A 13,667-nucleotide genomic window follows, 5' to 3' on the forward strand; every position below is an offset into this window, starting at 1 on the left:
CTGTTTAAAAGGAATATAGGATTACATATTATTTTCATGATAAGATTACTGAAAAATAAATGCATAGTAAAGTGGACTGTGGACTTGAGGGGGACACTGTATAAAAATGAAAGAATTTTTTTTTATTTTCAAAGAGAAAAATGAATAGGGGGAAGAGGTGGGCAGGGAGGAAAATGTGCAATAATGAATGAATGGGGGGGGGAATTAAAAGGAAAGAATATGCTGTAAAAAAAGAGAGGAAGAAAAAAAATTTTATTTTATACTGGTTTACTTAAAATTACCATAAAATGCAACTCAATTTCACCAAAATTGTCCAAGGTGTATATGTAGAAAGGTGTGCAGGAGGGGCTCAACAAATATTGTTATTTCCATTTCTAAAAAAAATATATTTCAAAGTGACTATATCATGTACTAGGACTAATTGTTCTGTTGTGCAGTAGTTACAGCATTTGGGTGTTAACTGAGAAGCTGTCAGTTGGACTTACCAGCCACTGAGTACAAGGAATGTAATAGTCTGCTGGCATAAAGATTTATCATCTTGAAAACTCTATGGGGAAGTTCTGCTCTGTATTATAGGGCCACTATGAGCAGGAATCTATTTGATGGAAGTGGCTTTGGTTTGGAGTCTACCATGAGAGTTGGTTCCGACTCAACGGTACATAACAATATATTCTCTTTAAGGAGCCCGGATGCCAAAAGTAGGTTGCATTGGGCTGATAATCAAAAGATTGGCACTTCAAACATACAGCCGCTCTGTGGGAAAAGATGAGACAGTCTCTTCTCATTAAGACTGATAGCTTCAGAAACCCAATAGCAGCTTACCATGACTTAGAATCAGCTTGATGGCAGTGGGTTTTGAGTTTTTGGTTTCCTTTTAAAAAACAAAAGAGCTTTCTTCTGGATTTCTGCTTAAAACATTAGTTAGATCAGTTCCTGGAATGGTGACAAATCAGTAAATACTTTAGTTTCCCAATGAGGCATGAGAGTAAGGTTGTCCTGGAATTACCCCTGAGCCGCAAAAGTAACATCTTGTTAGTTGAGGCTGAGCTGATTCTGAACAATTGTGCAGAGCAAAAGTATACTCCACAGAGTTTCCAAGGTTGTAGGCCTTTCACAAATAACCAGGCCTGTTTTCTAAGGCACTTTTGGATGAGTTTGAACAGCCAAGCTCATGACTAGTAGACGAGCGCTTACCAAACAGTTTACACTTTACAGGGACTCCCACAAATTGGTGTTCTCAGTTGGTTACTGAACAAATACTAATCAAGTTGTACACATCAGATGAGGCTGAACTGTAAGGGATAGAACTTCAGACTATCTGTTTAAGTATACCCGTATGAAAGAAACCCACACAAGGCACTGTAATTCTACATTCTTCATTATTACTACTGAATAATTGAGAACTCAACATTAAAGAGAAAGCCCTTACGCTGGTCCTAGGGCCTCAGGACCACAGTTTCAGGGAACATCAAGGTTATCTTGAAAAGGTAATGCCCTACGTTCTACTTTGGTGACTAACAAGGGAGTCTTAAGGAGTTGTGAGCAGAAATCTAAAATGTGATTATTGGTCTTGCCGTTTCTGGGGCAAAGAGGAAGGAAGAAAGGAAAAGAGGCATAAAAACAGTTAATCCAAAGGACTGGTGGGCCATGAAAGCCTCAACCTCCAACCTTGAAACCATAAGAACTAGATGGTGCCTGGATACCACCACTGATCACTTTGAAAGGGACCAGAGTAGAAGGACAAAGTGGGTAAAAAATGTGGAATAAAACTCAATAACATAAAAATGACCAGGCTTGGCACTAATCCACAACATGAACAGTCTCCCACACATCCTGAAAAACCTACAACCAGGAGAGAATAAAATAGATGAATGGGATCGTCTAAGAATCAATTACCTATGCACATCAAAAAACTTCTCCAACAGGGTAAAAAGGAAAGCCACAGATTGGGAAAAAATATTTGATAATCACATGTCTGATAAGGGACATATTGAGAATTTATAGAATACTCCAGCACCTTAAAAAAATAAAAGTTAACAACTCATTCGCAAAATGGGCATAGGAAATGAACAAACACTTCACCAAAGACATTCAGATGGTGAACAAACATATGAAGAAATGTTCAAAAATCTCTAAGAGAGATGCAAATCAAAACAACTGCGAGATATCATCTCACCCCAGTAAGAATAGCAAAGTTCAACAGAGCAGCAAACAAGAGATGTTGGTGAGGTTGTGGAGAAACTGGAACCCTTATTCACTGTTGGTGGGAGTGGAAAATACTGCAACCACTCTGGAAGTCAGTATGGTGTTTCCCCAAAAAGTTGGAAACAGAAATATCATTTGAACCAGCAAGTGCACTACTGAGAATATACCCTAAAGAAACCAGAACTGCCACCCAAACATATATATGCACACCCATGTTTATTGCGGCTTTGTTCACAATAGCAATGAGATGGAAGCAACCCAAGTGCCCATCAACAAATCGATCCACCTCATAGAGGGCCTTCCTCTCCTATGCTGTCCCTCCACCCTCCCAAGCATGATGGCCCTCTCCAAGGACCAGTCCCTCCTTACAACATGACCAAAGTATGTCAGACGAAGCCCCAGAATCCTTGCCTCCAAGGAGCCTTCTGGTTTAACCCTCTCCAGGATGAACCTGTTTGTTTTCTTAGCAGTCAATACTCTTCTCCAGCACCACACCTCAAAAGCATCATTTCTCCTTCTAACCTCCGTAGTCATTGTCCAACTCTTTGATGCATAACAAGTGACTGCAAAGACCATGGCCTGTATCAGATGCACCTTAGTCTCCAGAGAGACACCAATGCTCTTCAGGATTTTGGAGTGGTCCCTAACGGCAGACTTTCCCATCACAATACATCTTTTAATTTCCTGGCTGCTGGTGCCAAGACTGCTGACTGTGGAGTCAAGCAAACTAAAGCTGTGAACAATCTCAATCTCTTCACTATCCATCCTGATGCGGCCAAAGGGTCCAGTGGTGAGAATCTTTGTCTTCTTGACATTGAGCCTCAATCCATATTGGAGGCTGCAGTCCTTGGCCCTCTGCAGCAGGTGCTTCAGGTCCTCCTCAGTTTCAGCAAGCAGGGTTGTGTCATCTGCATAACGCAGATTGTTGCTAAATCATCCACCAATCTTGACTCCGCATTTCTCGTCATAGAGCCCAGCCTCCCAGATAATCTGTTCTGCATACAGGTTGAAAAGGTATGGAGACAGGACACATCCCTAGTGTATGCCCTTCCCAATTTTGAACCATCCAGTGTTTCCTTGCTCTGTTCTGACAACTGCCTCTTGGTTCAAGTGTAGGTTTCCCATTAGAATGATTAAGTGTTCTGGGATTCCCATTCTTCTGAGTCAGCCACAGTTTGTTATGATCCACACAGTCAAACGCCTTTGCATAATCAATGAAACACAGACAGACATTTCTTCTGGTACTCCCTGCTTTCAGCCAAGATCAATCTAACATAGCTAATCCAAAATAAATAAATAAATACTTGCATAGCAAAGTAGACTGGGGGCAGGGGAGGGAGGAAACTGTACAATGAAGAAGGTATCTTTTTAAAGAGAAAAATGAACTAGGGGCTGTTAGCGACCCTATGTACAACAGCCCTAAACTCTGCTCTGTCCTGTGCCAATCACACTGTCTTCAATACACCCATCCTGATTACCCCAAGTCACTGAATCAATCCACCTCATAGAGGGTCTTCCCCTCCTGCACTGTCCCTCCACCCTCCCAAGAATGTTGTCCCTCTCCAAGGACCAGTCCCTCCTTACAACATGTCTAAAGTATGTCAGACAAAGCTTCCAAATCCTTGCCTCCAAGGAGCAGCCTGATTTCACCCTCTCCAGGATGAAACTGTTCCCCTAGCAGTCCATGGCATATTTAATACTCTTTTCCAGCACCACATCAATTCTCCCTCTATCATCCTTAGTCATTGTCCAGCTCTCTGATGTACAGCAAGTGATTGCAAAGACCCCATGGCCTGTATCAGGTGCACCTTACTCTTCAAAATGAAGAGAGAAACTTTAATTTACAAAGAAAAATTCAAGTATAAAAGTATCCATGGTTGCACATGGATAAAGTGCTTGGCTGCTAACTGAAAGGTCAGCATTTAGAACTCAACAGGCACTCCGGGGGAGAGTGAGCGAAGCTAATCTCCTGTGGGCTAAAATTACTGAGACTAAAGGAGAAAAATCTGTTGATCAATTCACATCAAGATTACAGTGTAGGAAAAACGATAGGCCAATTTTACTCTGTCACTTAGGGTTGTTATGAGTTAGAATCAACTCAACAATGAGTGAAAGCTACATTTACAAATATTGTTGTTGTTATGTGCTATCAAAGCAGAATTGACCCACAGCTGGCCTGCCAGTGGGTTTTCAGAGGTAGTAAACTGCAGGAAAGGAGAATGCCCATCCTTCTCCCGCAGAGTGGCTGGTGGATTCAAACCATGTGCCTCTGGGATTGCAGTACAGCTTCTTACCACTACAATTATATTGTCAATATACCTTTTTTCTTAGTTCTGTAATGCTATGAATTACAATAACACATACATGAGGAAGTATTATTAAATATACAATAATCAGATTACAAGATGCATTGTAATTCTGGAAAAAGTGTAACTGTGAGAAGATGATGCACCTTGGAGTTAAGGATATATGCTGTTGTTGTTGTGTGCTGTCAAGTTGGAACTGACCCTCCAGTGGGTTTTCTGAGGCAGTAAATTTCACAGGAGGAGACTTTTCCCAACGTTTTCCCTTGGAGGAGTTGGTGGATTAAAACCTTGTACCTTCTATGTAGTGATGATAGAGATATGCATCATTGTGAATATGTAGTGATAACATATTCACTGAGATCTCCGATGGACAATCAACACCCTCAGTACCAGAAGTCAAAATATCAGGAGACGTCTTGCACTGGGAGAGTCTGTAGTCAGGGACCTCTCCAAATTATTGAGGAGCAATGATGTCAGTTTTAGGACTAAGGTGCATCTAATTCAGGCCATGGTCTTTTGATCACTTGCTATGCATCTGAGAACTGAACAATGAATAAGGATGACAGAAGAAGAATTGATGCCTCTGAGCTGTGGTGCTGGAGAAGAATACTGAACATTCCATGGACTGCTAAAAGAATAAACAAATATGTCTTGGAGAAAGTGCAGTCAGAGTACTCCTTGGAGGCAAAGATTATAAGCTTCATCTCACACTCTTTGAGCATGTTGCTAAGAGAAGCTATTCCTTGAAGAGGTATATCATTTTTGGAAAGGCAGAGTCAGAAAGACCCTCAACCAGGTGGACTGATACAGTGATTGCCACAATGGGCTGTACTGTGTCAGGAAGTGTGAGAATGGCATAGGCTAGGACAGCATTCAGATCTGTTGTTCAAGAATCAATATGAGTTGGACTGGACTCAACAGCACCTAACAACAACTACCTATGGACAAAGCACTGTACTCAGAATAGTGCTTTCCATCATTCCAGGCAATGAAGAAATGTGTGACTGTTAATTTAGAAAACCTTGGTCTGCTTCCTATGAAGGCGTGGGTATAAGGAGGAAGGATGCTAATTACACACACATTCTTAAGGTTCAGTGGAACTCAAAACATCAGACAATGGGGGAATCCTCATGGAAACCAAGGCAAAACACCAAAACAGGGCAGTGGTAACATCAGTAATAAAAAAAAAATCAGTAAACATTAGTAAGAAAGATATTCCAAAAGCCTCTTTACTTATACATCACAGCTACATTAAAACACCTGGGGCAGAGGCTGCCAAAACAGCCAGCCTCCCCTCAACCTCCCCTGGGCTGCACCCATTTTGGCAGCACTGCCTGATCACAGCACATCTTACTGAGACCAAAGGGCACTCTAAATTCTGCTCAAGACTCTAACTTGCAAGGCTGCTCATTTGAAAATGCAAGCTGTACTGTGCTTGACATCCAAGGATTGAGACTGGATAGCAACCCTAGCTCCCATCACAGCCCTTTAACATGGCAACCAAGAAAGTCCCACTTATTACAGTGGTTTAATATTAAATGTAGATGTGTGCATGCATGTTTATGTGAGTTGGGTTCAATCACTCGGTCTTTAAAGTCCACTGGAATGTGAGAGTTCTAATTGTAAAGATATGCATAAAGGCCTAATAGCAAAATTAAGCTTTTATTCACCCTTCATTGTTTTCTAGACAGTTTGGGCACAGGCTGAACATGGAAGGGGCTCTGGTGCCCTAGCGGGTGAGAAGTTGAGCTGTCAACTTAAATACAGGTAGTTTGATTTCACCAGCTGCTGCTCCATGGGAGAAAGATGAGCATGCTCCTCTTGTGTGCTTTACAACCCTTGAAAAAACCCACTAGAGCTTCAGCTATGACTCTGTTCTACTCAACGCCAATGCGTGAGGGAGCTGTTTTCACATAATTGGTTGGAGGCAGGAAAAGAGAACCCAGGAGTGGGCACATAAGGTCACAGGTACGCTATCCAGCCCTAAGAGAAATGAGATGCAGAATGCTTTGAAAAATACTTGTGCAGAAGAGTCAATGTCTGCCACCCATCTATCTTCTTACCATAAAAAGGTAAAATCAGTAAACTTCCACTGCTAATCATTATAATTCATTATAACATTTTCTCAGGACAGGAAGTCTCTGCTTTTTATGACCTAGTGTTTTCCTAGAAACCACATCAGTAAGTAACTGGATTGCTGCAAAGGAGACTATGTGGAAACAAGGTACACTCACCATCAGAGACTAGAACTGAAGAGGTCACTACACCCAGCAATGACTGTTGTTGTGGTTGTTGTTGTTAGGTGCCGATGAGTCGACTATGACACATAACAAGCCCATGAAATGGATCTGAACCTTGTGCCATCCTCATCATCCCTAATATACTCAAGCCCATTGCTACAGTCACTGTGTCAATCCATCTTGCTGAGAATCATCCTCTCTTCGGCTGACTCTCAACCTTTCCTGGCTGGATGGCTTTTCTGCCTAAAGACTTATACCTCTTAACAACATGCCCAAAGGATCTAAGATGAAGCGTCATCATCCTTGCCTCTAAGGAGCATCCTGGTTACACTTTCTCCAAGACACATCTGTTTTGATCTTTTGGCAGTAGCATTGTCTAGGGCAGGGAAATCAACACCCTTACATGTTAGGGGTTGGAAGCAGGAGTGGCGTCCACTTCCTAAATAACATGTCTCCGAAACGCTACAAACTTTGATAAATGTCCATGGTTGTAGAGGAGCTTCAGGCCTTTTGTTCATGGGGTCGCTTTGAGACGTGCTCGAAATGAAGGCAATCAACAACAACAACAACGGGCTAGGCGAGGAGATAGACAGATGTGGCGTTAAGGAGTAATTGTTCAGAACATCTTCCTTATTCATGAATTTGCTTTGTCATGTTGATGGTGGGAATATGTGAATGGGTTATTTTAGCCTATCCACAAAGAGATTGTCTCACCAATCTACAAAGGGATTGGATACTCTTGCCATTAAATTGAGCAATTCCAGCAACAGAACTGGAAGACCTTCCCCAACAGTGAAAAGGAAACAAGAGAATGTAGCATGTCCTTCGGGCTCAGAGATTTTGGTGTCAGCCAGACCTCTAGCAGCAGCAGCCATGGCTGACGTAGAGGACCAGAGGCCCAATGTGAGACTGAGCTGCCCTTGGGACTGCTCCCCACATGGAACCAGAGCCAAAAGCCTTTGCTTAAATTTGTTGGACACCTGGGGGCCTGTGGGGGGGTGGGGGGAAAGCCATAACTGGCAGGACTGGGTTTTGTAACACTGGCCTAAAGCTGTGAGGCTCAAGACTGAGGTGCCTCCAAGCACATGTTGGACAAGCTCCTGAGTGATTGTTGTCTGCTACTAACCTGAATTATAGCCTTTTGACTTCCTAACAAGGTTCTATGTGGTCTGTGAGCTACTGCTTTGGATTGTGGACCTAGTAAAGTAGTAAGAATTGGTGTTGAGATGAATAGAAAGAGGTGCAGGAGTGGGACATGCCTAACCTCATGGGAATTGTTTTTGTCTTGTTGTTGGGGACAGTTCCCCTTTGTGGAGTTGGTAAAAATCAGATGTGGCTGTCCGTACATGGTCCTTATTCTTTTTACAACAGAAACTGGTAAACAGCTTTTAGAAAAAGCAAGTGAGAAATATGAAATATCCTAGAAACACAATCATCAGCAGTTTTACTCCTGACAAATATCTTAAGAGACATTTATGTCTTAGAATATTTATAAATGTACACGAGGAAAAACTTACAAGACTTACTGTTGTATACTGAAATAACACTAAAATGATAAATGAGCTGATGATTCACTGACTAAATAGATACAGGACATTGAGTCTCTGTGATAGACCTAAGTGTTAGGCTGCTAACTGAAAAGCTGGCAGGCGAAACCACCAGCCTCTCCCGGGGAGGAAGAAGCAGCAGGCCTCTCTTGCTAAGATCTACAGCCTCAGGAACTTGATAAAGGGCTATCAGGTGTCAGATCAACTTGACCACAGGGCAGTAGTTTTGGGTACTCACTGTAACACTACGTATCAATTACAAAGAATTAGATGGATCAAGAGGGAAGGCACTGTCAGAACAAAAGGCACAGTAGAGAAACAATGCATAGCACAAGTAAAAAAATGTAAAAAACATACAAAGTCTTCTCTATATTACTCTGTAAACTCAGATCATTTCTAAATGTACTCACAGGGTCTGGAACTAGACCAATCAGTTACAATCGTTTCTGCAAAGAGCACACTTTGCCCAAGAATGTGGTGTTCAGGAGGTGCAGGGATTGGGTAAACTTCAATCAGTTTGTCTTGGAGTCCCTGAGTGGGAGAAATGGCTAAACCACACAAAGGCACCTTCAAAGAAACACCTGGAGATTTCTAAAAACCTGCTCCTGAAGCCTTCCCCCACTGGTGGATGGAACACAGTTCTACTCTTAGCATCTAGGTTTGGAATTGACTTGGTAGCTACTGGTTATTTATGAATTATTTCGATAATTCAACTAAGGCACCATAAAATGTTTTAGCAAAATGGCTAGGCCATCAGAATTCCTTTGGCACCCTTATAAAAAAAAAAACAAACAAAAAACCAGCCACCTAATTATTCCCTTTTTCTGTGCTACCTCAGACACTTGCTCACTTGGGCTACATGAAAAAGTTCCAATAACTGCATGTACAATTTTTGCAAACAAATACAAAACTGGAATTGATTTTTTAAAATTACTTTTTTCTAAATATAAGCAAACAAAAACCCCTGCCATTAAGTTGATACCATAACATGGCCACCTTTCATCAGGTTTCTGAGGATGTCAATCTTTTTTTCTAATATTAGTTTAGTTACAAAATTCAAATACATTGTTTCTCAGACCAGATTGTTCCAAATTCCCTCACTCCCCCACTCATCAAATTGTACAACTCCATAATTAATTCACACACACACACACACACACACACACACACACACACACACCTCTGCTTTCACTCTCCTTCCTCCCTGGATCTTCATACTCATTCTACAAAAATGGGTTTATAGAATATTTGTCCATGTGGGACTGAGTCAGTTTACTGAGTATAATGCTCTCCAGTCCCTCCCAAGTTAGGTAGTAATTTACAAAAACATTGTTCCTGCATGCTGCCTAGTATTCCATTATATGAATGAACAACAACTTCTCAATCCATTCGGTTGGGGTTGGACAGCTGGGCTGTTTCCATGTTCTTGTGATGGTGAATAATGCTGCTATGAACAATGATGTACAAGTCTCTATTTGTGCTTCAGTTCTCATTTTCTCAGTATATTCCAAGCAGTGGAATAGCTAGGTCATACGGAATTTCTATGTTCAGTTTTTTTAAGAAGCTCCAAACTGCATTCCAGAATGGTTTTACCATTTTACAAACCTACCAACAAATGTATGAGAGTTCCTATCTCACCACATCCTCTACAACATGTATTACTTGCTGCCCTGTTAAACTTTGCCAGTTACTGGAGTGAGATGGTATCTTATTGTGGTTTTAATTTGCATCTCTCTTATTGCCAGTGATTTGGAGCATTTCTTCATGTATCTGTTTGCCATTCAAATATCTTCCTCTGTGAAAATTCTTTCCATACCTTTTGCCCATTTTGTAATTGGATTATTAGTCTCTTTCTTCTGGAGGCCCAGGAGTATTCTGTAAACTTTTGTTATGAGAGTCTTGTCTGAGATGCTATGGCCAAATGTCTGATGCCAGTCAGTAGGTTCTCTTTTCGCCCTATTGGGAAAAGTTTTTGATGTGCACACAGATTTAATCTTTAGAAGGTTCTACTCATCAATTTTATCCTGTCCAGATTGTGCATTTCTGGTTGTACTTGGCATTCTCTTCATACCGTAGACTAGGCCTTCTAAGCTTACTGAGGATGTAATTTTTTTTTCTTTCTCCATATTTTTAAAAATTTATTATTAATTTCAATGAAAATTTACAGAGACTCTGGATTTCCATTCATTCATTGTTGCACTTTTCTCCCTTCCCAACCCTCCCCCCTGGTACACTACACTCTTGGAAAAGTAAAAGAAAAATTATTTCATTGTTTTACAATCCCTCCCCCAGGTCCACTCCACTACGCAGCCTTCGTTCAGGACTCCTGTCATGACAAAAATTCCTAATCACATATCCCTTTTAAATAGATTTCTCCCTCATCTGTTTCAACGCAGTATACGTTATTTAACCCATCTTTCTCAGTCTCCCCCAACCACAAGGTCAGTCCTGTTTTACAACAGTGGCACCATACAGTATTTGTCCTTTTGTGACTGAGATACTTCACTCAGCAGAATGTCCTCCAGGGTCACCACTTTTGAATAATATTGCATGAGTTCCTTGTTTTTCAATGCAGCATAATATTCCATTGTGTGAATATACCACAGCTTCTCTATCCATTCGTTTGTTGATGGGTACCTGGGTTGTTTCCAGCTCCTTGCTATTGTGAACAAAGCCGTGACAAACATGGGAGTGTGTATATCTGACTGGATGTCAGTTATGGTCTCTTTGAGGTATATTCCCAGTAATGGAATTGCTGGGTCAAATGGTATCTCTATTTGAAACTTTTTGAGAAAGCACCATACTGCCTTCCATAGTGGTTGCACCATTTTATACTTCCACCAACAGTGAATAAGGGTTTCAATCTCTCCACAACCTCGCCAGCAATTGTTGTTTGCTGTTCTGTTAAATTTTGCTATTCTGACTGGGGTGAGATGATATCTCACAGTTGTTTTAATCTGCATCTCTATTAGAGGTAGGGATTTTGAACATTTCTTCATGTGCTTGTTAGCCATCTGAATCTCCTCTTTGGTGAAATGTCTGTTCATATCCTGTGCCCATTTTTCTATTGGATTATTTACCTTTATCTTGTTGTGGTAGAGGATGTAAATCTTAATGGGGCATACCATCTCATCTTTCCTCTCAAAACCTCTTCAGTTGTTGAATTCAAACCACAGGTCTTCCAGTTAGTATCCCAATATTTAAACATTGGTTTTTATTTTAATCTTAATTAATTATTTTTCTCTGTTTCCCAAGTTTATATAATAATCATGCATTAACTTCCTAATCAGACAAAAACATAAACTGGTTATCTAAATGGGAGTGATTTTACACCTCAGGGAACATCTGGCACTATCTCCACATCTTTTCAATCTATATGAGGAAGAGATCATCTAGGAGGCGGGGCTCTATGAAAAGGATTGTGGCATCAGGATTGGAAGAAGACTCATCAACAACCTGCATTATGCAGATGACATAACCTTGTTTGCCAAAACTTGGGGGGACCTGAGGCACTTGCTGCAGCAGGTCAAGGACTGCAGCCTTCAATATGGATTGAAGCTCAACATCAAGGAAAAAAAGATTCCCACCCCTGGGCAGACTGGCAGCATCATGATATATGGTGAAGAGAATAAGGTTGTTAATAGCTTCAGTTTGCTTGGCTCCATAATCAACACTCAGTGAACTGCACTGAAAAAATCTGCTGCCAGGGATCTCTCCAGAGTACAGAAGAGTAATGATGTCAGTCTAGAGATTAAGGTGCACCAGACCAGGGCCATGGTCTTTGCAATTACTTGCTATACATCAGAGAGCTGGACAATGACTAAGAATGGTAGAAGAAGAATCAATATCTTTGAGTTGTGATGCTGGAGAAGAATATGAAATATACCATGGACTGCTAGGAGAACAGGTATGTCCTGAAGAGGGTGAAACCAGGCTGCTCCTTGGAAGCAAGGATTTTGAAACTCTGTCTGGTTTGAGCATGTTACAAGGAGAGACCAGTCCTTGGAAAGGGACATCATGCTTGGAAGGGTGGAGGGAGAGCACAAGAGAGGAAGACCTTGGATGAGATAAATTCACACAGTGACAGGAGTAACAGGTAGGTGTGTCAGAGACAATGAAATTGGCTCAGAATAGAGCAGAGTTCAGAGCTGTTGTACATACAGTTGTTATGTGTTGGAGTTGATTCGACGACATATAACAACAACAAAATCGGAGACACTTTTAAGGGGCCCTAATGGTATCTTTGAGTGAGGGACATGTTGAGCTGCTCACCAAAATGTCAGTGGTTCAAATCCACTAACGACTCCATGGGAGAAAACAGGTAGTCTCCTCCTTTAAAGATTTACAGTTTCAGAGTACAGTGGAGGGTTGTCATGGCCTGGAATCAATTCAGCAGTAATGGGCTTGGTTTGTTTTGGGGGAGGCATTTTTGATTACCACAGTTGGTGGAGGGTACTACTGACATATAATGGGAGGTGACCATGGATGCTGCTAAACATCTTACAATGCATAGGACAGAGCTTCAAATAAAGACTTATGTGGTCACAATGTCATATCGCCAAAGTAGATACATCCTAACATAAATGTTTAACATATTTTCCAGTTGCTTTGCTTATTCCTTTGATTATTTAATGGAGGGAACCATGGAAAGAAGTTTGGTTCCTACCTGAACAATGAACTGGTAGATCATGACCACGCTGACCAGCATGGTGACGTTAGCCAACAAGGAGAAGATAGACAGGGCTCGAAGGTTCCTGACGAAAACCAGCAGCACCAGGAAGGGCAGGAAGCTGAGCATGTAGAGTCGAGAGTCCATGGTGGGTGTGAGAATCACTGTCTCGTTGTTGTGGCAGTTGTTGGTGGTCGCGTTGGCTGCTTCGATCACCTACGGGGAAGGAAAGAGGACAAGTCTTCCAAAGAGCAAAGGCCAGTAGGCCTCTTCCCTAGTATGTAAGAGGCTTTGCTGGAGTCTGTGGTTAGTGAACTTTGTTTAGAGATCTTCATGAGTATTTTAGCAATCCCCTATCTGAATCAGGTCTGACTGTGGTAACCTACCTAAAGACACACCACACAGCTGGAGATTTTTCTGAGCCCTAGGTCTCGGGATGAGCATCAAGCAAAAGATATTGTTTTAGATAAAATGTTATGTCTTGATTCTCTTATTGACTCCAATAAGAATTCTAAATAGAAATTGCACTACCTCTTGCCATGCTTTCCTTATCTAGCAGGGTCCTACCTGTTTAAAGTTGTCAGCCAGGAATACAAAATATACACAGCAGAACCCCAGCTGAGTGACAATCAGGAAGAAGTCCACAAGGTTCCTGAAGATGGGGAGGGAAGGAACACCAAGACTGTTACAGTAAAATAAG

The 13,667-nt window shown here is 41.4% G+C and overlaps 1 protein-coding gene across 1 annotated transcript in view; it reads right to left on the bottom strand.

The window, feature by feature from the left end:
* The window catches only part of SLC36A1 (solute carrier family 36 (proton/amino acid symporter), member 1), a 56,935-nt gene that overhangs the window by 26,624 nt on the left and 16,644 nt on the right, over positions 1-13,667 (bottom strand). Inside the window, exons 5-6 of the mRNA XM_006893741.1 lie at positions 13,535-13,619; positions 12,965-13,183 (exon numbers count right to left, since the gene is read on the bottom strand). Of these exons, the coding sequence (XP_006893803.1) occupies positions 12,965-13,183; positions 13,535-13,619 (304 nt within the window). The remainder of the gene's footprint in view (positions 1-12,964; positions 13,184-13,534; positions 13,620-13,667) is intronic.

Source organism: Elephantulus edwardii, unplaced genomic scaffold, assembly GCF_000299155.1.
Source record: "Elephantulus edwardii isolate Elephantulus edwardi_28Jun2011 unplaced genomic scaffold, EleEdw1.0 scaffold00130, whole genome shotgun sequence".
In the NCBI taxonomy this organism is placed as follows: domain Eukaryota; kingdom Metazoa; phylum Chordata; class Mammalia; order Macroscelidea; family Macroscelididae; genus Elephantulus; species Elephantulus edwardii.